We start from the raw sequence: 26,512 nt of genomic DNA, 5'->3' as shown, positions 1-26,512 counted from the left end.
GGCAGCAAGAAAGCCCCATGGTTCACCGACGAACTCAAGAGCTCCAAGAAGAACTGCCGAGCCCTCGAGAAAGTCTGGAGAAGGGAACCTACACCGGACAACAGGACCACCTTCAAGCTGGCCACCCGGAAGCACCACCAGCTGATCCGCGCCGCCAAGAAAACTGCATTCAAGGACCGGCTGAACAACAACGCACACAACTGCAAGGAACTCTTCAACATCGTGAAAGAGCTATCCAAACCCAGCGCAGGAAAAAACGACATCACCCCATCGCAAGACCTCTGCAACTCCATCGCCTCATACTTCCACAACAAGATCGCGGACATACACAACAGCTTCAACAACCAACCAACGCACACCAAGACCGAACAACCACCCCCCACCACCACCCTCCACGCCTGGACCCCGATCAGCACCGAAGACACCATCCGCACGATGAACTCCATCCACTCCGGATCACCGTCCGACCCCTGCCCTCACCACGTCTTCAACAAGGCCGACGCTATCATCGCACCCCACCTGCGAGACATCATCAACACATCCTTCGACACGGCCACCTTCCCTGAGAGCTGGAAGCACGCCGAACTCAGCGCTCTACTCAAGAAACCCACAGCGGACCCCACCGAACTCAAGAATTACCGCCCCATCTCGCTCCTCCCGTTTCCAGCCAAAGTCATCGAGAAGACCGTCAACAAGCAGATGGCCGCCTTCCTCGAGACAAATGGATCCCTCGACCCCTCACAGTCTGGCTTCCGAGCCAACCACAGCACCGAGACCGCCCTCATCGCCGCCACCGATGACATCCGAGCCCTGATGGACAACGGAGAAACAGCGGCCCTCATCCTCCTAGACCTCTCCGCGGCATTCGACACTGTCTGCCACCGCACCCTAGTACAGCGCCTCAGCAACGTCGGAATCCAGGACAAGGCGCTGGAATGGATCATCTCCTTCCTCGACGGAAGAACACAGAGTCCGCCTACCACCGTACAAGTCAGAGGCCACCGAAGTCATCTGTGGCGTCCCTCAAGGATCCTCACTGAGCCCCACCCTCTTCAACGTCTACATGAGCCCCCTCGCGGCCATCGCACGCCAACACAACCTCAGCATAATCTCCTACGCCGACGACACCCAGCTGATCCTCTCCCTGACCAACGACCCCGCCGCCGCCAGAGCCAACCTGCACGAAGGGATGAAAGAGGTAGCCGAGTGGATGACGACCAGCCGCCTGAAGCTGAACTCAGACAAAACGGAGGTCCTCATCGTGGGCTCTTCACCCTCCGCCTGGGACGACTCCTGGTGGCCTCCCGCCCTGGGCACCGCACCCAAACCGACAGACCATGCACGCAACCGGGGCTTCATCCTGGACTCCTCCCTCTCCATGACCAGGCAAGTCAACAACGTCTCCTCGGCGTGCTTCAACATCCTACGCATGCTACGGAAGATCTTCTGGTGGATCCCCACCGAGACCAGGAAGACCGTCACCCAGGCCCTCGTCACTAGCCGACTGGACTACGGCAACGCCCTCTACGCCGGTACCACCGCCAAGCTCCAGAAGAGACTCCAGCGGATCCAGAACGCCTCAGCCAGACTCATCCTCGACATCCCACGAACCAGCCACATCACCGGACATCTGAGAGACCTTCACTGGCTCCCCGTCAACAAAAGAATCACCTTCCGCCTCCTCACCCACGCACACAAAGCCCTACATGACCAAGGCCCGAGCTACCTCAACAGCCAAATCAACTTCTACGCTCCCAAACGCCACCTCCGATCAGCCAACCACGCCCTCGCCGCCGTCCCCCGCATCCGAAGAGCGACTACAGGAGGAAGGTCCTTCTCCTACCTGGCCGCCAAGACCTGGAACTCCCTCCCGACCGACCTGCGCCTGACCCAAGACCACCTCTCCTTCAGGAAGAAGCTGAAGACCTGGCTGTTTGAGCAGTAGCGGCACCCCCCCACCCCCAGCGCCTTGAGACCCTACGGGTATGTAGTGCGCTCTATAAATGTCATTGATTGATTGATTGATTGATTGACATTCCTTCCAACTTTCGTCCAATTTCCCTCCTTCCCTACCTGGGTAAACTCTTGGAAGCCTATGTGGGTAGTTGCTTGAGCAACTTTAATGAATCCTCTCACTTCCTTGACCCCCATCAGGCCGGCTTCAGACCCCAGCATTCCACTGAGTCTATCGCCTTGGCCGTTCACGAAGAGTTAAGAAGGGGGCGGATCAGAACATCTCTCAGGCTTTGGTGCTCCTGGATTTGTCGGCGGCGTTCGACACGGTTGATCACTCCATCTTACTTGAACGTGTTGAGCACGCCGGCATCCAGGGGCTACCACTGAAGTGGATCGCCTCCTTTCTTCAGGATCGTACCCAAGCTTTGTCCCTTCCACCTTTCTCCTCAGTGAAAAAACATCTTACCTGTGGAGTCCCGCAGGGCTCCTCGCTCTCACCACTTCTTTTTAATCTTTATATTCGCCCCCTCATCTCGGAGCTTCAACAGAAATCGGTCACCATTTTCAACTATGCGGATGACCTTCAGATCATCTTCAGTATTGATTCTTCTCCGTCCTCTATACAACATGTCCACTCTGTAATGAATTTTATAAGCTCCTGGATGAATCATAATCAACTCAAACTTAATCCTGACAAAACGGAGTTAGTTCTCACTGGTCCCCACGACAATCCCTGGAGTTCGCTCTTCGGGGCCTCGCTCACTTGGTCCCTCTCCATCCCCGGTTGACACTGTCAGGAGCTTAGGGGTTACTATCTCCAAAGATCTTTCAATGAGGGCACAAATTAAGACTGTGGTTTCCACTTGCTTCTATCATCTGCTTAGCATACGGAAAATTTGCAGATTCCTCACCCACGACGCTCTTGTTCAGGTCACCCTGGGATTGGTCATCTCGCGAATTGACTATGTGAACTCATTATTCGTGGGTATCCCAGCATATCAAGTAAAAGGTCTCCAACTTATTCAGAACCAGGCAGCCAGGTTGGTCTATGGATTGCCCAAATCCACTCACACGAAGCCCCAGTTAAAAAGCCTTCATTGGCTCCTAGTGGCTCAGCGCAGCCTTTTCAAACTTGTCTGCTTGATTCACAAAGCTCTTTCCTCTCAGGGACCCGCATTCATCTCTTCCCTCTTACATCGACATGTTCCTCAGCGCGACCTCCGTTCATCCACTCACAACCTCCTCACTCCCTGCTCCTTTAGGTGGAAAAAGCATGGAGGATTGCAGTTTTCCTCACAGGCCCCTCTCTTTTGGAACTCCCTCCCCCTTGCACTGCGTCTTCTCCCCTCTCACGCTCATTTTAGAAAATCCTTGAAAACCTGGCTCTTCTCGTCTGCATTCAACTGAGTTCCCCAGACCAGGCTTAGACAGCTCGCCCATCCTAGCGCCAAGATACCGTAGGTGAACGTGCGCTTAAGAAATACCACTTACCGTACCATACCATACCATCATAATATCCACCATATACTGGGAGTTTCTTTTTCAGTTGATGTGGGCATTTTCTGCTCGAGACCAAAGAGCAGGTTGCTGAGAGGAGGGGGATGGGACATCTCTCCTCTAAATCTGGCTCCAAGAATATTTGAGAGTGGCATAGCACACAAGTTATGCATCTACTTTATGTCTTAGGGCGAACAAAGCAAAACCAAAGGGAATGATGAACGAAGTGTTGAACATTGCAAGCACTCACCCCCAGTCAACTGATCTGGGTTTAATCCATCATCATTCTTTAGCTCACTCCACCACCCCAGTTCAGACATGGCCATATGCAAATCAGTCTGACCCTGTGCCTCATTGGAACAGTCCAGCCCGAACTGCCAAGCCATGTCTTCCCTGGACCGGAACCGAGCATCCTGGAACCGGTTTCTGGCTAATCAGCCAGGCTAGCTTTAATCCAGTGGCAAAGTGAGCAAGTGACCCACGTCTGGGCATACCCTGCCAACTTAGAGAGAACAAAGCAAAAGCAAAGGGGATGATGGACGGAGTGTTGTTCCCATGAGGCACATGGTCAAGACGGATTTGCATATGGCCAGGTCTAAACTGGGGTGGCATGGTGAGCAAAAGAATGAGGAATTTTAACCCAGATCTCTTGACTGGGGGTTAATGTTTTCTTTTGTTCTGCATTTCGTCCATCAATTGTTTATTTTTTGTCTACTTTAAATCTAACATTAACTTTTAAGTTGGAGTCAACTAAATAAGTTTTGCATTAAGGTATCAGGAGAGGAAGTTAAGTCTGACACTGAACTTCCTGTGTTGAAGAGGTCACCGGTCAAATCACAGCAGGCCCACTCTGCCGCTTTTCCTTATGACCATTATAGATAATGGGTAACTGGTGTTGATGGCAATCGGTTTTAAGAAAAAATCAATGTATTTGTATAGTGGTTCTAGCAGCGAACCACAACCTGAAATGATGGGTCGCCCAGGCAGGTTTTCAATGCGTTTGTGGATTTTTGGTACTGTATATATGGTGGGTATGCGAGGTTGTTTGTTGTTCAGATAACTGTTGGTGTTTGCTTAAATAGCCCTCATCTAAGCCTTTGCTGGTGGCGTTCTTTATGAGTTTGGCAATGATATTGCTGGGGTCAGGCTCAATTTGGGGCCCATATCGTGGAGGTAATTGGAGTACACGACCCAGAGGGGATAGGAAGCTTCGGCTCCTGTGCAGTTGGCGACTACAGGAATTGCCCGACCAGTAGTAACCGATCGTGTGACAGTGGTCACACGACCCATCGTGAAATTCGATACCTGTGATGCCTGAACAGCACCAGGATTAGGTTAGTGTCTCCACTACGCCAAGTCCTTCATTACTAAGAGTACCGCAGCGCCATAATAATCAATACTCTCTACCCCCAGGTTGCCCTAACCCCGTCCTAAAGAAAACTCGCAGCAGAGGTCCAAAAACACCCTCTTTGCGTTAGCAGAGTCAAAACGTCGACGCTCTCTACCCACACGAGGCCTGTACCGGTCTCCCCGCCCTACATTCTAAAGATGGCACTGATGCAGAATTGAATTGAATGTATTATTGTAATAACATGTCTGTTTATGTACAGGTCTCAACACTGGTCTCCATTACCAGTTGATGGTCATGAATAATCGAATTACTTTTCCTTAAAATCTGTGATTCTCACCTTCTCCAACCCCACACAAGCACACCCTACAACCCTTTTTGTTTCTCCAATTTTGCAACCCATCTACTTACTGTATGAAATTAAGATTGTAGCCTAATTTTTAGAATAAATTCATTGCCTATGAATTATGCTTCTCTGGCGCTTTGTTGTTTTTTCTTCTGAAATTTAAGGTTTGCAAATATAATATAACTCTGATTGCATAAGCGTAGTGGCATCCACATGGGATTAAATACCAGTGTTGGGAGTCTTTACACAACACTGATCATATAGGTTTGAATTTATTTCTCTTTGAATGAGTCACGGACCGTTCTCTTCATTCCCACTTTTCCTTATGAGGCTGATACTCCAAAGTCCATACCATACCATTGAGTAAATAAACACAAGGTATTTTACAGATCTTCAAAGAACGTAGGTATGCTTTATAAAGTTGTGCCTAATTATTGCATTCATTTTATTATCTGCTTCGATTCGCTTAAGCTCTTTTATAGGTTAAGGTTTTCGTGTCTTAGAAATATCTCATATGCCAACTGAATGTATTGGTGAGTTGATAAATACAGGCATTTATTGTGTACTGAACATTCTTCTTAATACACTAATGACAAGTTTGTGATGTCTCACCCAATGATTCCAATATCTTTCTCTCCAGGTCCACATCCTTCTCCAAGTCTGTCTCCTCTTCTTTCTTCCTTAACCTATCACCATCCATACGCTGAGCTTTCATATTCTCAGACCTTGGAAAGAGAAGAGTGGAGATGCTATCAAACACCCAACTGTTCAGAAGGTACCAGTAGGAGAGGAATTATGTATTTAATGAGATATATGAGAGAAAATAAAAAATTGAGCATCAACTACAGGGAAAAATGAGGATTAGAACACTAAGGTACATACAAAAAGAGATCCCAATGATCGGAATGGGACCTTTATTGAGAGATGTATGTATGAACATGTATGATATTTCTATACCGCACTATAAATGGTCAAAGACACACAAAGTCAATGAATACAAATCCAAGGGCATAGCACACCTGTGCCGTGAATGCGCGCTTCTGGCACGCTGAAGGTGCCCCTAAGGCAAGCTTGTCTGCGCCCATACAGTCACCAGTGCCAGCCCGCTGCTATTTTTTCCTCCAATATCACCATTAAGATAACCTACACAAGGGAGGAACTGCTGAAAAAAACCCCCAGTAAGAGACCTTTGTTTACTACTCTCCAACCACAGGTGAATCTAGGTAGAACAAAATGTCCGGTCTGCAACTTTACACTTTGCACCCTTTAAATTAGAGACACTCCCTCAAGCAAACTAGCGACCACGAACAAGGTAATTATAAAAGATCCACTTGAATGCACTTTAATTGACGAGTTTAGCAATTCTTCATCACTGGAACGTGGGCTGACCTTTCCTCCAGCCAGACCTGGGAGCCGCCATACCCACAGGCTACCCTATATCAGACTAGAATGACCCATTAAAAAAGGTGGGCGCCTGGCGATAATTTATCATAATAAACTCATAGCCATGTTCTCGCCCCTTTTGTATAATACAGAGTATGAAGCCCTTTCATTTAAAATTCGACACTACACAAACAACCCCTTTAGAGGGCCTCTTCTTTACTGCACGTCAGGCCCCAGATCCGTAGATACCCAGAATGTTGGCCTTTAACTAGAATCCAGATGTAATACTGCGAATTACACCATTCTAGGAGACTTTAATTCCCACCTGGAGATTGTTTCGCACAAATATTCAGAAACCCCAATAGGAATCATGACTAGCCTAGGCCTTAATCAAATAGTTCCTGATCCTACTCATATGGATGGCCATACCCTGGACGAGATCTTTACAGACAAACTCCTCCATAAAATTTAGGAAAGCACTACCACTTCGACGATTCAGCAGTAATGACTGATATTACATTAACAGGCAATGCGCCGTCCATAACCCACCACCATTAAATGAAAACAACGTGCCCTTTGCATGAACTTGACCCAGATTAGCTAAATATGTTCCTCAATAAGACAAAAACAACCTATGCCAATAACTTGGACCAGGTTGTCTCCTAATACCACACTTGGTTAAACAACGCTGTGAATCAGTTGGCCCCTGAAAAAAAAAATCCACAAATCTCAGGCCAACTCCCACGGAACCGTGGTTTTCAGATCGACTCAAAACTCAAAAATAATTGGGTGATAGACTAGAACGAAGATAAAGACATCACTATAATGTCAGAGAAAGAGACCGATAGAAAAAAAACTTTAAAAGAATACAAAATCATGATCTTTGAAGAAAAATAGTCCTTCACCAATAAAATTGGAACGGCCAAATACTCTACTAAAGAGCTTTTTTAAAAAAACTAATTGTCCTTCCACTTCAGAAAATAAAAGTACGAACACCAATCAGGCCTTCTGCAACTTCTAGCTACTTTTTTCCAGGCTCAATTGGAAGAGGTCTATGCGGCTTTTACAGCCAAATTCACATTAACCTCTTGCTCCTCCGGCGATACCCTCCTCAATCAGTTCAGAATCCTAGACATCGTTCTCACCACTCATAATGGATCAGGTACTATGATTTACCAAATCCATGAAGTTTCAATCTCCCAACAACCCTGAAAATCCTTCAACAGATTCCAGAAACAATCAAAGTTTAGATCCAACTCAGTTTGGCTTTAGAAGCCACACAGCACATATTCTGCCTTGCTTGTTGGATCAGAGAATATAAGAGCTTCTACTGACAAAGGATAAAATGTCACTCAAATCTAGTTAGACCTCTCAGCGGCATTTGATACAGTCAATCATGATATCCTGGTAGACCGGCTCCACTCACTAGGAATTAGAGGAATGGCGCTAGCCTCCTAAAATCATTCCTGTCAGAAAGGGAACAATGTGTATCCCTGGATAATTTTGTATCAAACTCCTTTATTCTCCCATGTGGGGCTCTACAGGGCTTCTATTGTAAGAGGGTAAACAATGGAAGTCCACAGCCGGCAGAATATGGAATCACAGCGAAGAACAACTCACGACTTAGGATGCGTCTGGATGCTTCAAGGAACCCAGCAGACTGAGCTGAAGTTCCAAGAATCATCCAGCTCGTTCTAAAGAACATGGAACGTTGATCAAATGTATACACCACACAATAAACAAAGACACAGGAATACAAGGTTAAATGCAATAAAAGAAAACGATAAAAATTACATACTACACTTACTCTTTTTAATTTATACATCACACTGCTTGCCAAGCTGGGATCTCAGTAATGTCTTATGCTGACAACACCCAAATCATGGTCTCTGTTTCAGGTAACTCAGACCACATGGCTGCCAACTTTCACGATCGTATGAAAAGAATAGGAGACTCGATGAACAGCAATTGTTTAAAATTGAACTCAGTAAAATTGAGGTTCTCCTGTTTGGAAACAATACTTTCGTTGGTCCAGGAGCAGGTGGCCCCATGAAATGGGTTCTTTGCCAACACCAGTAGAAAAAGTAATGAGCCTAGGAATTCTGTTCGACAACAGGCAGACATTTGATAGCCAGGTCAACCAGATTACCTAATCTGTTTTTTACATCCTTAAAATAATTATGAAAACTCTTCCTTTTATTACAAATAACCTTCAAAAGACTAGATTACTACAACTCCCTGTATATTAATATACAACAAAAAGTGCACATCAAATTACAAACATCGTCACACGCCGCATGGTGACATCATCCACATAGAGTGGGTCTGCTGAGCGCTTACTGGAGGGAGGTGTGGGACTCTATTGTTGAGTATCGATTTAGATTCCGTATGAATATCCCTATTCATGCCCTTATTTAGGTAAAATTAACATTGCCCTTATATAGGCATAGAAATCCAGCCCTTATTTAGGCATAGTCCATGCTACCCAAATACAGGCATGGCTACTTACATCCGTTCATCTACATCCCTAAAAGTACTTGGAAAACCAGACTCTTACGCCTTTAGGACTTCCCCCTGCTTGGATATTGATTTCTCCAAGAAATCATTTATTATGTATGAACATCTATTCCTTAGGAGTTCAGTCATGACGTTCTATTGCCTGACTTTTACACAAATACTCGCATTCCTAAACACCTTCAAGGTATAAATATACCTTCACTTGCTATGGCAAGGCACGGTTCGGTTCGGACATGGCTCGCCACAGCAAGTCCCGAAGGAAGTCAACTCCTCAACAGACGCACTGACCAGACGCTGCCATCCTCCTCGCAGAGATATCCAGCTCCAGTGTTTCGGACTCCCCTTGCGGGGTGTTAAAGATCGAGTCCCGGGAAAGAGATACCAACCTCTCTCATTCTAAGGTATGGAGTTGATTAGAACCTAGAGAAATCTTTGGCAATTCTTGACACAACTAAACTTAACTATAGCTAAAACAACACCTACTTTTCCCTCGTACTAGACTTAGGTTAGGTACACTGGGGAAGGATTATTTTAGAAGCACCAGTTGAGTATTTTAGCCTGTGGTATTTATGTATGTATTTTTATATATTTCATAGCTACAGACCATACTATTACAGTATTATTTTATATCACTGTTTACGCTGTATGCATTATACTTCGCATTCAGTCTTACGATTGTAGCAGTTCATATCTCTTGCATGAGAAAGAAGACTGTTCAATAAACCCTTTTTATTGAAACGCCCCGTCTATCTATTTCTATGCAAACTCTGTCAAAAGCGAATTCCTTCTTGTTCATTCGAGAAAGTTTCTAGTGACCTCTGAGTTAGCTGGCACACACAAGTAATTAAGTTTAATGTACTCGATAGAGACATACTGATCTCAGTCCTATGTCAAAACTATAATGTATATTATTCCAATGCGCAGAGCCTATTAGGGATATAGGAATTACACTATCACTGCGACCATGAGATCAAACCCCACCCCTGTCAAGCAGGATCGCCATCTAACACATGACGCAGACTAAGGTTGTTGCAAACAGTCTATTCATCGGAATTCGAGTGTCATACGGCTCCACCAACATGAACCGAGTGATATGTATGCTGTACAGTAGCCTCATTTGAGAAGATCATCTATATCATCTAGACCATAGGTACTCGCAAATATTTTCTCAAGGGCCACAAAGTTTGGTCTGTGATGTGACGAGGGCCTCTTCAACGCCAGCAGGGTGGCGATTTGGGGGTGAAGACTGTGTTAAGGTAGGTATAGGGAAGCAAGCATACACATCTAGTGGCTGAATTGCACAATGTGAAACCAGAAAGCCTGAGATTAATCCCAGCTTCCCCACTTTACTAAATAGTGTGAAATCAAATACACTTTTTGAGGAGACTATCATATTTTTACACTTTTGCTACAATATAGCATTGAAAATAAAGGTGTTCCTAAAGTTAAGTAGAACAGGACAACCTAGTTACTTACTTGTTTTGTGTTTATTTTTATAAGCATACTTTATTGGATTTTCTTTGCAATCATCAGGCTTCAAGAACAAAATATAGTATTGGCATATGTAATCAAGAACTGCACTTGTATAGTTAAAAAATATAACCGAACAGGAAAAGAAATAAAAGACAACCAGCCGCGATCAGAGTGGAAAGGAATAATATCCTTACAAGATGACCAAGTTCCTGGATCCTGCCCCAGCTAACCATCCCCATCATTAACTCAGTGGCAGTACAAATAAAAACATTAGGTCTGGGGCAGGACCTCTAAATCCAGCAATGTGGCCGGTGGGTCAGGACAAGTCCTCTGAAGTCCACCCATCGCTGCCATATGCGTGTGTGTTTCTTGGGGCATCCTCGGGCCTTGAATACAGGATCTTCTGACCCCATGCAAAAATCTAGACCTAGTTTCCAAACCCCTAACAGTGGTGGGGAGTGTGCTTTCCAAGAGCGGGCTATGTCTCATTTGGCTGTGGTTAACCCCAAAAACAGTAAGGGACGTTTAAATCGGTTACCCCCAATGTCCTCTGTAATGTGTATTAAAGCTAGCCGTGGTGTACTGCGTAGGGTCCACCCCGGCACCTCAACCAGAATCTATGGACGCCCCCCCAAACCAATAGCCGGACGTGTCCATACCGTATGAATAAAGGTGGCCTCCTCTGCCCCACAGTGCAGACAAGTCGGGGACGCAATGAGCCAGCCCTATAAAGCTGCACCCGGGTATAGTATGTTCTATGCAGGTATTTTGACTGTATCAATCGCAAGGAGATGGTAGCTCCCAGGGGGGACTCCAGAGCCTCACTCCAGTCATCATTATCAATAGGGTCTCCAGTCTTGATGAGCTGTGGGTGACCAGCGTTTGGTACATTTTGGAAAACTTATGATCACCCGGGTTTTCCCTCGAGTGGACTGAATTCGGGAAGGGCTGTGTGACCTCTAAGATAGCGAGAGTGCGTGGTAAAGCTGTAAATATTTGTAAAATTGGGTGCGCAGCATGGAATATTCTACTTGGAAGTATTTAAGAGTGATGCCCTGAAGAACACCCCCCCCCCCCCCCCCCCCCCCCCACTGTAGAAATCCCAATCCGGTCCCAACCTTGGAAGCCCTGTAAATGTTTCAATTTTGGGAGAATTTGATTACACCATGTGGGGCCTTGCCTGTGAGCCAATTCTGCCAGCCAATTCGGCGAAGAGACTGTCGTCATACTGCCAGCACAGCCTTTGTAGTCGAAGAGAGAGCCTGGGTATTAGCACAACCATAAGGATATTTTTGCAGCGACAGATCTCCCAACAGCCATCTCTCTACAGTGTCTGCTGGTTCCTCTCTTGGGCAATACCACCAGTCATTGAGAACTTGTAACTGGGAGGCCGAACAATATGACTGTATATCGGCAGTCACAATGCCCCCAAAATAGGTAGAGAGAAAACAGTTGCGGAGCGCCAGTCTAACTGCACCCCCCACAGCCCCCCCCCCAAATGAAACCCATTTAGCATACAATTAATCTGTCTGAACCATGAATGCGGAATGGGGCAAGGGGGATTCTGTAATTGATACAGGAGCCTGGGGAGGGAGATCATTTTAAATATTGCCGAGCTGCCATACAGGGACAGGGGTAAGCCCGCCCAGGATTTCAATTCTGTTTTGACCTTAGCGAGAACCATGTCTATATTGCATGCCCAAGCGACCTCCTGCCTATCTGTTATGAAGACCCCCAAATATTTCATGCCCTCCTGAGTCTGGGAGAGATCTGTGGCCCATCTATAGGTGCCAGCAGAGCCACACAGAGTCCAAAGTGTGGACTTATTCACATTCATAAAGAGTCCTGAGGTTTTGCCAAATAGTCTCATAATTTGAAGAATTCGGGGGCCAGATCTATGGGGGCCAGTCATGAAGAAGAGATCATCAGTGCACAAGGCTATTCAGTCGGAAACTTCAGTGGTCCATTCAAAACCCCTGATCAGGGCATCTAAGCGAATCCAGGCTGCCAGCGGCTCAATAGCCGTAGCAACCAGTAATGGGGAGAGTGGACACCCCTGTCTAGTACCCCGGCTGATTGGGAATGGTGCAGACACCCTACCGGCTATACGCACTGAGGCAGTCAGCGTGTGATATAGCATACGCATGTATGATATGAAGTTTGGAGCAAAATTTAAGCGCTCCAGAGGATGAATAGATATGTCCAACTGACTGAGTCAAATGCTCTGTCAATATCAGCTAGTAAGAGGGCCATGGGGCAATGAAGGCAATCTACAGCAGCGATCTCATTGTCAACCCGGCGTATATTATATTGTGTGGCCCGCCGGGGGATGAATCCCACCTGATACAGATTAATCAGTTCGGGAAGACGAGCGCTTTAGCCAAAAGCTTCACTTCCACATTTAAAAGAGAGATTGGCCGGTAGGTTGCATGGAGTTCCGGAGGGTACCCCAGTCTATGGAACATGACAATTTCAGCATCCCTCCAATTGGGGGGCCTACATGTAGTCTGGGCAGCTTCCTGTATGGCCACTAGATAGTGAGGGCCTAACTGTGCCATGTAGGCTTTAAAGAATTCACTGAGAAGGCCATTAGGGCCGGGCGCCTTACCCATATGCAGATCAGCCATTGCAGTGGTCAATTCCTCAAAGGACAGGTGGGCCTCAAGAGACTCCTGGGCCTCTTTAGAGAGGGCTTTTGGAGGGATATCATCAAAAAATTGGTCTATATGAGAGGATTTGAGGACCTCGCGGGAAGTATATAAAGATTGTTAGTAGTCTGCGAAGCGGTCGGCTAGCACCGCAGGGTCTGTAACCAGTACATATTTAGAGTCACTGAGACCCGGGAGGGGAATATATGTTTGCGCTTGTTGACATAGTCGGAAAAGGAGTCTCTCAGACTGGTCGCCCCACTGATAAATTCTGCTTTGTGTAGCAAGCCACACGCCTCGTGCTTCATCCATCCGCATACTATGATATTACTGGTGGGGAAAAACGTAGTTGCCGACACGTCGCGGCACGATCTGCCTCTCGGGCCAGACGTTCCAGTGTCATGATCTGTGCCACTAGCTGGATGAGCGACAGTTTCTGCTGTCTCTGTTCTGCTGCGCAGAAACTAATGTCTACCCCCACAGTGCGGGTTTCATGGCATCCCAAAAGGTACAGGCTGAGGACACTGTCCCTTTATTATGCGATATACAGCCTGAAAGCGCCCTATGGATATGAGCACAATATGCTGGATTTTGTAGGTGCCACACCATTAGCCACCACCGGAGGGAGGTTGGCTCAGGCCCATCAGAAGATGTACAGCCACGCGAGAGTGGTCTGAAACTCCTGGGCAGAATCGCTGCTGTCAGTACTCTGTGGACAAAGGTGCCGGGGACAAATATGTAATCGAGCCTGGAGTAGGAGGTGTGGGAGAAGTAAGTGTAGCTTGCCTCCGTGGGGTTGTGCGCCCGGCATGTGGCTACCTACCCCACCATATCCACCAGGGTCCGTAGCTTGGAATCAGGGGATCTTGCCACGGCGCCTGTTGGGTGCCACCTATCGAGATTTGGGGACATTACATCGTTCCAGTTCCCACCCACCACTGTGAGCTCTTCCGGCAGGACACCCCATGTCCCTATCAAATGATCTAGAAAGCTCTGACCAAGGGGCGGGGGCGTACCAAGCAAAATATGTTCCGCTGCTACCTTCCCATGAACAACAATATATCAACCATGTACGTCAACCTACTTCTGCAACATTTCAAGGACGTTTGAGGTCCATTCCGGATGTAGCTGCATTCTCCCTACCTACACTGGTGATGCGACATTGGAAAAGTACAGGGTAGTGCTCTCCACCCTTTTCTCGTTTTTGAGGGAACTCTTTACATAGTCATATTGAAGCTTCTTGTACTAGGGAATCACTTTTCTGACAAAAGGTGTTTGTCCGTATTGGTATTTGTAAATGTTACAGAAACCCACGTCTACATAGCTTACGTGTTCGTTTACGGCTGTCACAAAAGCATTTTTTTCCCCATGCTACCCCGTCCTTTCTAACCGGTACTTCCCATTTTTGGGCAGCTTTCTCGACCATTGGCTATGTATACCCTTAGAGGCCAGGGCTATAGTCAGTACTGTTTTACCAAAATGTGCCTAAATGCGAATAAATAATTGAAATACAATATCATCCACATTAATAGAAAGGAAATTAGTGGAGGAAATTTCAATAAAATATAAATAAAAGACAACAAAAAAGCAATAGCACAATTCTAACAGACACAAAAAGGAAGTTGTGAAATAGAATTTAAACTAGTAAAGCATGAGAATTTTAAAAAGAAAAAATAAACAAATCAAAGACATGGAATAAAGAAAGGAAATTAAAAGGAAGACTTTTAGTAAGGGGCTTCAGAAAGCTCACCAAGCTCTCTGACATTTAGTAAGGGACTTTAGAAAGCTCACCAAGCTCACCACACACTTGTGTGCGTGTTTTTGTGTTTCTCACAGGCTATTGGGCTTTCTAAGAAAGACAGCATGCAATTGGGCAAAGGCGGGTGCATGTCCCTCCTTTGCTCCGCCTATGGCCTATTCCTTGCGGTTACCCGCACATGCGACATCTGTTTTGAATTATCATGCCCAGACAAAGTAAAGTAAAAAATAATCAATACAGGAGGGCAAAAGTATAGAGAATACTAAAAGAAAATAGGAACCTACACCTCCCATTGAGTAGTACGTTTGCAAGGATGAATGGTCACTTTGCTCCGAGCACCAAATAAGAATAATTAAATTAGAAGATAGTGAGCTATTGAAAAATGGGCTTACATAAGAGAAATAAAGACTGCAGTGTGATATTAGTAATTTTAATAAATCTTCCTTACTTTCTTATATGGTAATCGCTGTTAAAAAAGATAACCTTCACATCCTGGGAACAGAAACAGATACATATATTACAATAGAGTTTACGTTCACAGTATAAATTATTTTAAAAAGTTATTCATAAGTGCAGTACTTACTAATAACTATATACAAATATACATGTTAATAATGAACACACATTTTTAATACTGCACAAATTTACTTGATTACCCCATGAATGCTTTCAATCCAACAGTGCTCAAGAATAATACTAAAGTGCACTATTGTAACAAATAAATGGTCCTTCCTGAAGATAATGTTAGTTCTGATAAAGAGCTATTGTGTGGTGACGGAGTAAATTCGAATTGATGTGTAATCAGTTTCTTGGCTCCCCAGGACTATGCATGGAGCAGGCACCTCTTTCTCTAGGAGCAGGAGAGGGCACAGATTGCGGCCATAAATTCATGAGGTATCTAAACTCTTCAGTGCCACTCCATGCGGTCCCACCGACTCACACCTCTGCAACAGAAGTGGTCAGTACTTTTGTAGCGATAACCTATGGAAATCCTAGTACTGGCCTGTCTCCACACTAGTCATTGTTCTTGCCACATTGCACAGTAGGGTAAACCACTAAACTATCGAATTAAATGTCATGTCATGAGGCTCCATTGAGAACAACCCATTCCTAGTAGGAATAAAAGGGTAAACAAACCTTATGAGGGTAATGCATTACCGGTCAATTGCGATACTCTTCATGTACATGAAGTTAATAGCATTGTAGTAAGTTAGCATGGAGGAGCACACTAGAACACAACATCGCATCACTTTACACAAATAAATCTCACATAGAAAACAGATGGGTTTACACTCTCAGTGACCCACAGTTGTGGGGGTGAAGAACGTTATCTCCAGGTTGTGAGAGAAAACTAAATATATACATCATTTGTTAACAGAAAACATGCCTTCAAGTGCAACTAAACTACTTCACTGGCAATCTGTCCCAGGAAGGGGTTAAGACCAATGGCCACAAGGACTAGCCAGGATTGAATATCCAGTCTCTCTGTTCTGCATCACTGGCTGCTCTAAGTGAGGTATGAGATTGTGCCTGTCTGAAATCCCTTCTTCAATTTACTCTTCAACAACATGATACCTTCTTTATCTGTGCCCTTTAGCATGGTGGTGCTGTAGAGGACATGTGATCTCAGTCAATGTCAGGACGGGCTCTCTCAGCTGTAAGTGCCTACACTGCCCCAATATAGACACATATACTCTTCTCTCTTCCATCAAAAAACTCACACGGCTCTCTGTGGGCTAAACTCCTATCAGCCAGGATCTCTCTCACTAATTGAAGAACAGCTTCCCAGTCCCACTCTGGAATGCTCCATTTTCTTCAGAGCTATTGGATTGCGAATCCTGGAATTAATGTTACCTGTTTCAATCCTCTGCTTAACATTGTTCCATTGGTGTGCATTAGATCTATGAAACTGACATTTCAAAAAATGAAACCCACTCAGTTTCAAATGTTTGCTCCTTAGAGGAAACATTACACCAATTCTAAACCATTCTTCCTATGACCCTCAAACCTCAGAGGTAACTGCTGAAAGGCAAAATAATATGAAAAATAATTATTAAAAGCTGAGAAGATAGATCTTGGATGTCTAAACATCTATCCATCAGGGCTACTGAGCTCAAAATTGATTAAATTCCTCCAGGCAGCTAAAAGGCTAGCAGATTGTTTGAATCTGAAAATTGATTAAATCCATTCTGAAATCCTAAACCCAGGGGGTCCTGACTCAGTGATCGCTCTGTTAATCGTTAGACACTTTTTGCTACTTTTTTATTCTTTAAACGTTTCCTCATCATTAGGTGATCTTGCCTAGCATGGTTAATGAAAGTCCACATGATGGGATACTATCACTGTAATCAATGCCTCTTGAGGAAAAGCTTTGTGCTAGTAGTAATAGAACAGATAAGTGGCATAGCTATTTAGATTAACTAAATTAGATGCACCATCCAACAGAAACTCAATGTCAACGTTGCCTATGTGAGGTGTTGGAGTAGGTGACGAATACACAGTACATTTGTTTGAAAATGGGAAGGCATATTAGAGTAGGAGCCAACTATACCATGAACCATAGACTTTGGTGAGGTTAATATATTAGCCACATATCTCTTTGTTGTTGAATTAAACTAGGCTATGGCTAGGATGATTCCATGGCTTTGTAAACAGACTGGTAATGTTAACTTCTGGACATGTATTCTGATAACACACTTTTAGCTAGATGTTAAACTAGCAGACTACAGGCTCTGCCTTTGTTTCCTAACATCAGTCTACACAATCTGATCTCGCTGGTTCCTTGGAAGGAACAGGGATTCCTTAAGAGCCTCATACATCTCCTTTGAACTATTTAACCTTTTAGTTAGAGTTTTTTTAAAGGCCTCTGCTAAAGACTGTCAGATTCATTCCTGGTGCCCACAGGACCGACAGGGACTCCTGGGCCTCAACTGTAGTGGTTGAGATTATCTGGTACTGGTGTTCACCCCATCATGGCTTCAAGGGTAGCGAGGGCCAGCAGTCAAAGGCTTCTCAGGGAGGCAGCGTGGGGCGCTGAACTCAGAACTCAACAATTAACCAAAGGATATAATAACGTCAAAGTCCACTGCACTGTCTTTTAAGACAAGAAAGCACTTAACACTACAGAATTTAAGTTGGTGTACAAGCCAGTAATCCTGATTGCAATTCTCCCTGGAGACTCTACACCCGCCGAGTTTCCTCATTCTAATCCCAATGCAGATGAACCTCTAGTGGCTGGTTGCCCAGTAGTTCGAGCAGAAGCATAAATCAGGCTGATGCGCAGTCTTGATTTGTCTCCACAAGTCAAGTGGGAATTCAGTGAATATTTTTGAGCAAAGACAGTCCAGGGACAACCATGTAGATCAGGCACGGTCAACGTATTGGTGCATGCAGCTGCCTCGCTGCACTCTGAAGTACAATAGCCCTACTACAGATGGCAGTGTAGTGTTCGCCCCGACTAGCCTTACAGGCCAAAACAGGCCCCAACTATGCCAATGGAGGCAGTGATTGATCCAATGTCCTCAACATCAGAGATGCAGCTCTGACCATGCCAGTACAAGCAGCTGCACATCTGGTCCCCTGATGTCTTCAATGTGCAGATGCAGCCCCAACCTGGTCAGTACAGGCACAATGTTCAAAATGGTTCAAAAAGTAAGGTCCGGGCTGTGATGCTGAAAGTAATCGAGTTGCCAACCAAAATTGCATATAGAATCAAAAACCAACACACAATATCTCATAGTGACACAATTCACACCTGGCACAGACAAACACAGTGAAGTAATACCTTTTACTTTAAGACCCTGTGAAGTAGTGCAGGGCTCCAGAGGGCAACGGAGGGAGGGTCTGCAGAGAGTTTCCTACATTTCTTAGTAAGTTATGCAACTCTAGATCCTGCCACTGATATTTCCTGTGTCTTTGTGATCAGGTTGCTAAGCGTCATAATCTGCTGCCCACAGACGCGTGAAACTCCAAACTGCCTGATGGTGCGCGCTCATGTATTAGCTGAACGCACGAATTCCTTTAAAGAAAAATACAAGTCCCATTAAGCCACAGGGCTCACACTAAATTGCAGGCATTGGTCACCCTTTTGCAGTCTCAGTGTTTAAGTTCCTTGTGCCCACAGCATCTTTGCCAGGCATTCAAGATATATAGTTGCTGTGGTAGGACCTTGTTGCCACAGTGTTGACAATTCACAGACTGTTAATCCTTGGAAGTCGAACTGGGTTTACGGAAGTAATCTAGGAAACAATTGTGTTTAAAGGTTTCAACTCCTATTTACAAACTCTATTTGAGGAGTTATCCTTTGAGCATTATGAACTAACATCTTGGGCATCTTAGTATTTTTATGTGTCGCGCAAGCAGGATTCTCAATTCTTAACAGACTTTGATAACCTTGGCTGTGATGTTTGTATGCTACTAAGTTATTGAAAAAGGTTGGAAAAGGGTGGACAAATGACTGGTTGTTGTCAGGTGAACTGTGCAATACTAAAGCCTATCTCTTATGATCTGGTATCAGAACATAATTCTAATCACAGAGTGTGTTCATGTAACACTGAAGGGAGTTGTCTGAAGTTGAACACAGTTTCCTCATCCCCCAGAGAGTTCTACAGTATATCATACATCATGTCTGGTACTATACCAATATTGATAACATCACTATAGACTCCTCTCGTCCTTCAATATAAACGCTCTACCAGCTGAAGAAAGTGCCCAGCTGCGTGACTAGCCAGTGTAACGATATCTGATGTCGGTTCTCTCTCATACCAGCCCTCTTTCCCTGGGTTTACTTTTAACAACTAGATTATTATTTTGTGTTTAGTTTTAAGTGGCTTCAGAGAGGCATTGAAGTATAAATCGCTGCTGCTAGATCTACTTTACAATGTTGGTACTTTCTGGCACTGATGATGGTTTGCTGACCTTCTTGTTCTGTAGATTTCTAACTCTTTCTTACCATCAATAACTCCACCTCCTGCTGCTGACATTTCCAATCGAGCTCTGTGATCAGTCTCCTGAGGACACGCTGCTGCTCTTCTAATGTGGTCACTGCCTCCTTGATGTTATGTAGTTCCTTCTTCTCTTCCTCCTTCAGGTTGCGGAGACGACGAGATTTTTCCCTCTCCAAAAACCTCTGGAGCTTCTCAAATTCATTAAGGACCTGCGCTTTTTGGCTCTTGAACTTGGCCTGCAACATAAAAATAGATTATATATTCACATGGCTACCACCCGAGACGTCTGTAATAAGTTGATCAATGGACTCTGGAGCGGGCCCATTATACAGCAGGTTTTCCCATCATTAACGAAGCGATTGTGGGTCAAGTGACAGTAACACAGAGGAACCCCTTCCACCGCCCCCGGGGGCCGCCTCCCAAAACTCCAACACCCCCCAGTTTAAGGGGTCAGAGGTTGAAGGTTGTAGAGGACAGAAAAACAAAAGGCTTGGGGTGCAGGAAATCACGAGGGCCATTTGCATAAGCGGGTGAGGGTTTAAATTTGTCACTATTATAAAAGGACTTTGGCGTCCGGTACCCAAGAGAAACACCGTGCTGCACTTGGAGCCAAGAAAAACCAAAGGTGGTGATGGACGGAGCGTTGACAATACAAACACTCACCCCCAGTCAACTGATCTGGGTTTAATCCATCACCGTTCTTTAGCTCACTCCGCCACCCCAGTTTAGACATGGCCATATGCAAATCAGTCTGACCCTGTGCCTCATGGGAACAGTCCAGCACGAACTGCCAAGCCATGTCTTCCCTGGCCCGGAATCAAGCTTCCCAGGACCGGTTTCTGGCATTACAGCCGTCTTCAGCCAGGCTTGCTTGACTCCAGTGGCAAAGTGAGCAAGGGACTCACGTCTGAGCATACCCTGCCAATTTAGGGCGAACAAAGAAAAAACCCTTTTGTACCTGTTAGACGGGACCTGGAGGGTCGGCCGAGGACAAGGGGGAGAGGTCTCCGGGGAGAGCCGTCTCCAGCGATCGTACAGACAAGTAACTTCCCCCCCACAGATGGACACCACACAAGATAAGATTTAACGTTCTTTATAAGCAATCTTGAGGTACGGTAGAATGGTACAAGGAGGTCTGGACTCAGGGGTCCCCTCGATTCTAGTCTCTTGGAAGGGAAAAGGGGTAGCGGGACAGTCTTATTACCAATATGGTAGTTGCGATGAGATGATAGGCAGCTCACAATCCTAGAGCTCGGCGTTCTTGGAGGACGGGCCGCGGCAGCGCCAGCAGGTCCCGGGGAGATCGAAGGTAGCAACGGTCCGCGGCAGCGCCAGCAGGTCCCGACGAAGATGGTAGTTACAACGGGCCGCGGCAGCGCCAGCAGGTCCCGACGAGGATGAAGGTTGCAGAGGGCCGCGGCAGCGCCAGCGGCAGGACGACAGTTCACAAGGCAGGGCTGCGGCAGCGCCAGCAGTCCGTCAAGGATGAGTTCTTCTCGGTGCCTCTCGACTCCAGGATACAACTGCCTTCCTGCTCTGGAGCTGCCTCAGTTATAGGTCTGGCGGCCTTTGATGTCCAGACCCTCGCCCTTGGAGGTCGGGAGGTCCGGGATGAGGGAGTCCAGACACCCAGCAGGGGGGGGGGGGGGGGGGCAGCGCCCGGGGAGGCTGGGGGCGATCGGCACCTGGCGGGGGAGAGCCATCGACACTTCTTTATCCCATTGACCTGCCAAGTGGTCTGTTCACCTCCTGGGTGGATGGTGGTGCCGGGATGTCGGGGCCTGGCCAGGCCCAGGGTTGGGGTCGAGCTGAGGCCATGCGGCCTCGTGGTGCAGGGTCCAAGATGGCGGCCGGGCTGGGCAATGGTGCTGACGGTGGCCCGGGCCCATGATACAGAGATGTCCGGGGGTAGGAGTCCCGTAGGGGACGGAGTGTGGGTTGCTTCTGTGGGTAGCACCTGGAGAGCCGGTGTCCTGGCTCTGTCATGCGGGGAGGGAGCGAGCCCTTCACGTGGCCTGTCCAACATGCGTCCCCCCCAGCTGAAGGCGGGGAGAGTCACCCATCCTCTTGGGGACTCTCCTCGTCGAGGCGGAAAAAGCGTGACAGGCCATCCGCGTTGGCGTGATCCTGGCCAGGGCGGTGCTCCACAGTGAAGTCCATCCCCTGCAGGGAGATGGACCATCGCAGGAGCTTGGGATTTTCCCCCCACATCTGCATTAGCCATTGCAGGGGGCGATGATCTGTTTGCACCCGAAAGTGGGTACCGAAGAGGTAGGGCCGGAGCTTCTTGAGGGCACATACTACTGCGAAGGCCTCCTTCTCGATGGTGCTCCAGCGCTGTTCTCGGGCCAACAGACGTCTGCTGATGAAGGCCACTGGTTGGTCGACTCCCTCGGGGTTCAGTTGGGAGAGGACGGCCCCAATGCCATGGTCGGAGGCATCCGTCTGGACGATGAACTCCCGGCTGTAGTCGGGCGCCTGGAGTACCGGGGCGGTGCACATGGCGACCTTCAACTTCTCGAAGGCCGCTTGACAGTCGGGAGTCCAGTCGACTCTTTTTGGCTGGTTCTTGGATGTAAGTGCTGTGAGGGGCCCCACAATGCTGCCATAGTCCTTCACAAACCGCCGGTAGTATCCGGTGAGCCCCAAGAAGGCCCGGACCTCGGTTTGCGTTACGGGTGGCTGCCAGGACTGGATGGCAGCGATCTTGAGTTGGAGGGGGGCCACCAGACCGCTCCCCACATGGTGTCCGAGGTAGGTCACGGACCCCTGGCCAATCTGGCATTTGCTGGCCTTGATTGTGAGGCCGGCCTGTTGGAGGGCCTGCAGGACCTCTCGGAGGTGGCGGAGGTGGTCTGACCAGTGGCGGCTGTAAACCGCGATATCGTCCAGGTAGGCGGCGCTGAACTCTTCGAGGCCCGTCAATACCTGGTTCACCAGGCATTGAAAGGTTGCTGGAGCGTTTTTCATGCCGAATGGCATCACTTTGTAATGGTAGTGACCATCCGGGGTGGAGAAAGCGGACCGTTCTTGTGCCCTGGGGGTGAGGCCGATCTGCCAGTAGCCCGCTGTCAGGTCGAAGATGCTGAGGTAGCGGGCAGCCCCCATGCGGTCGATTAGTTCATCGGCTCGGGGAATGGGGTGAGGGTCGGTCCGGGTGACAGCGTTCAGACCCCGATAGTCAACGCAGAATCGGAGCTCAGGGGTGGTGCCGGGGGCAGCAGCTTTGGGGACCAGCACGACTGGGCTGGCCCAGGGGCTGTCCGAGGGTTCGATGACTCCGAGTGGGAGCATTTTTGACACTTCTTCTTGGATGCAGGCACGTACCCGATCTGGCACGCGGTACGCCCGATGTCTGATGGGGGGACTGTCCCCAGTGTCCACGTCGTGCAAGCACCAGGGGGTGACCCCTGGGGTGAGGGAAAATAGGGCTGCGAATTGCAGCAGGAGAGCCCGACAGTCTTGGCGCTGCTCCGAGGTTAGGGCATCTGAGAGTCGGACCCCGTCTACTGAACCATCTTTCTCACGGGTCCTCAGTAGGTCAGGGAGGGGCTCGGAGTCTTCTTCCGCTCCACTGTCTGTAGCCATCAGTAGGCTGAGCTCCGAGCGCACAAAGTGGGGTTTGAGTCTGTTGGCGTGGAGGACCCGGAGGGGGTTCCGGGGAGATTCCATGTCGATGAGATAGGTGACGGGGCTCTTGCGCTCGATCACCTTGAAGGGCCCCGTCCACTTATCCTGCAAGGTACAAGGTTCGGTGGGGGACATCACCCATACTTGCTGGCCAGGTACGAACTCTATGGATGAGGCGTTCTGATCGTACCATTTCTTCATGTCCTCCTGACTGGCTTCAAGATTGGCTTTGGCGATTTCTCGGAATCGCCTGGTCTGATTGCGGAGGGTCAGGAGGTACTTGTAGACGTCTGGAGGGGTTTTCAGGGGGGCCATCTCCCAACCTTCCTTGACTAGGCTGAGGGGCCCTCGAACAGGGTGTCCGTACACGAGTTCGAAGGGGCTGAAGCCGAGGGACTTCTGAGGGACTTCTCGGTAGGCGAAGAGGAGGCACGGGAGTAGCACATCCCACTGGCGGCGGATGGGCTCTTCCAACCCCATAATCATTCCCTTGAGTGTGCAGTTGAACCGCTCAACCAGTCCGTTTCCTTGCGGGTGATAGGGGGTTGTGAATCGGTAGGCGACCCCGCACTGCTGCCAGAGGGATTTCATGTATTTTGAAATAAAGTTCGTGCCTCTGTCGCTGACGACTTCCCGGGGGAAGCCCACCCGGGAGAAGATCCCCATTAAGGCTCGGCCGACCACCGGTGCTGTTACAGTTCGAAGGGGGATGGCCTCGGGATAGCGGGTGGCGTGGTCCACCAGTACCAGGATGAATCGATGCCCTTGTGCGGTTCAGGGGTCCAGGGGCCCCACAATGTCTATTCCCACCTTTTCGAACGGGGTGGTAACCACCGGGAAGGGCTGCAGGGGTGCCTTGAGTTTGCGGCCGCTCTTCCCGCTGGCCTGACAAGTGGGACAGGACCGGCAGTGGTTGAGTACGTCATTTCTCATTTTGGGCCAGTAAAAGTGGGTCACCAGGCGGTTGTAGGTTTTGTCCTGACCCAAGTGTCCGGCCAGGGGGACGTCGTTGGCCAAGTTCAACAGGAAGTCTCTAAAACGGAGGGGCACCACCAACACTCGACTGGCCCCCAACTCGGCGATTCTTTGTTCGCTGTACAATAGATCATTGTCCCAATAGATCCAGTGGGCCCCGGCGGTATCTCCCGCGCTCTGGGCGAGTGCTTGCTGTCGTAGTCCCTCGAGGGAGGGACATGTCTTTTGCTCTTCACGGAATTGTTCCTGGGTGGGTCCCCCTTCTTGACGCCACTGAGCCAGGTCTGGGAGGTCCTGGGGCTGAGCGAGCTCTTCTTGGGTTTGTTCCGGGGGGTCGGCGGGGTCGGCGTCCCCCACTGGAGCGATCGGGGGAGGAGGTGCTGGCCATTCGGGTTCTTCGGGTCGGGGATGGCGCGGGCCGCCATGGACCGGGTGGTTACTCACGCCCAGTCCGGGAGGCCCAACATCCCCAGGTGCTCTCTTCTTTCCACAGCGGCCCACAGGGAACTCTCGAGATCGTTCCCCAGGAGACAGTCCACGGGGGCATCATCGCGACCCGTCACCTTCAGCATGCCGGATACTCCTCCCCACTCGAAGGGGACGCAGGCCATCTGACACAGGCTCTCCGAATTGTCGGCTGAACGGACGGGGCAGAGAACGTTCGGTAGGATTTGTTCTGGGGTCACCAGGTGACAGCGGACGGCCGTCACACTGGCCCCCGTGTCACGTAGGGCTTCAGCCTTGCGCCCATTTATGTTCACCCACTGACTGTATTTTCTGGTGTTGACGGGTAGGGGAGCCCGCGGGATCATGTATCTTCCCCCTAGGCACGCCAGGACCATGGCGGCCGGTTCCCACTCTTGTTGCTCTTGTTCGTATTCTTCCTGCTCTTCGGAGACTTGCTCTTCTCCTAGGGCGGCGGCAGCTACCTGGCGGGGCCTCGGAGTCTGGTTCTGTGGGCAGTTCGGGTCATTGGCATAGTGACCGACTCGCTGGCACCGATGACAAGTGACATTGGCTCTGAACCCCGGGCGCATCGGGGGGTTGCCCCGGCCGGCCGGGGGCGGGGTGCTGGTAGCGGGAGCGGCCGGGACGGCGTCTTTCCCCCGGCCCTGGCCTCCTCCTCCTCCTCGGGGACGGTGATGGCCTTGGTTGTTCCTGTTCTGCTCGTTCAGGCCACCCCGGCCCACTCGGGTGCTTTCCCATCGGTCAGCCTTGGCGGCGAGCTGCCGTGTATCAGTCAATTTACTGTCGAGGAGGTGCTGCCTGAGCTCGACGAAGCAGTTGTTGGAGAGGTGCTCCCATACGACGAGGTTAAAAAGCTGCTCGTAGGTCATTACGTGGCTCCCCTTGATCCATCCCTCAAGGGCTCGGCTGAAATAGTTTACATATTCCACCCAAGTTGTACCCGGGATTCGGATGCAGTCGCGGAACCTCTGGCGGTACATTTCGGGTGTCAGCCCATATCGAGTGAGGAGGGCGGCCTTCATGTGATCATAGGACGTCATTTGATGGTCCAGGAGCTGTAACAGGGCATCACGGCCTTCATTGACGAACCTCCCCCATAGACCGGCTCCCCAGTCACTTCGATCGATCCGGTGGGAGGCCATGGCGATCTCGTAGGCCTTGAACCACTGCTGTATGTCGTCGTTTCGGTAATACTCTTGGACGACATCTTTGGGAATGTGGACCTTTGGTTCTGTAGCTCCTGGGGTGCGCGGTTGCTCGGGCATCCCCAGGTCTTTGTTTTGCTTTCGTAGTTCTATCTCTGCTAGTTTGCGCTCGTGTTCGTATGCCAGTCTTTTTTCTTTGAGCTCTCTTTGTCTTTGCTTTTCTTCCCGCTCTTCTCGGAGCCGTAAGTGTTCTATGTTCAATTTTTGTTCCGCTAGTTTTAGTTCTCCATCCATTTTGAGCCGTGCCAACTCTAATTCATGCAGTCTGCTTTTTTCTCGCTCTTGGATCTCTTCTCGGGACAGACCCGTTCTCCTTTCTTCGGAAGGAGCGGTGCTAGTCTCTGGTGCTTCGATGCGTTGG

At 48.5% G+C, this 26,512-nt stretch overlaps 1 protein-coding gene across 1 annotated transcript in view; it reads right to left on the bottom strand.

Moving 5' to 3' along the window:
• The window catches only part of LOC147717633 (E3 ubiquitin-protein ligase TRIM39-like), a 480,268-nt gene that overhangs the window by 303,254 nt on the left and 150,502 nt on the right, over positions 1 to 26,512 (bottom strand). Inside the window, exons 3-5 of the mRNA XM_086924427.1 lie at positions 19,879 to 20,109; positions 15,376 to 15,419; positions 5,760 to 5,872 (exon numbers count right to left, since the gene is read on the bottom strand). Coding sequence (XP_086780553.1) covers positions 5,760 to 5,872; positions 15,376 to 15,419; positions 19,879 to 20,109 — 388 coding nt within the window. The remainder of the gene's footprint in view (positions 1 to 5,759; positions 5,873 to 15,375; positions 15,420 to 19,878; positions 20,110 to 26,512) is intronic.

The sequence above is a fragment of the Lissotriton vulgaris genome, chromosome 5 (assembly GCF_964263255.1).
Source record: "Lissotriton vulgaris chromosome 5, aLisVul1.2, whole genome shotgun sequence".
Classification (NCBI taxonomy): Eukaryota; Metazoa; Chordata; class Amphibia; order Caudata; family Salamandridae; genus Lissotriton; species Lissotriton vulgaris.
This window is presented reverse-complemented; position numbering and strand designations above follow the sequence as displayed.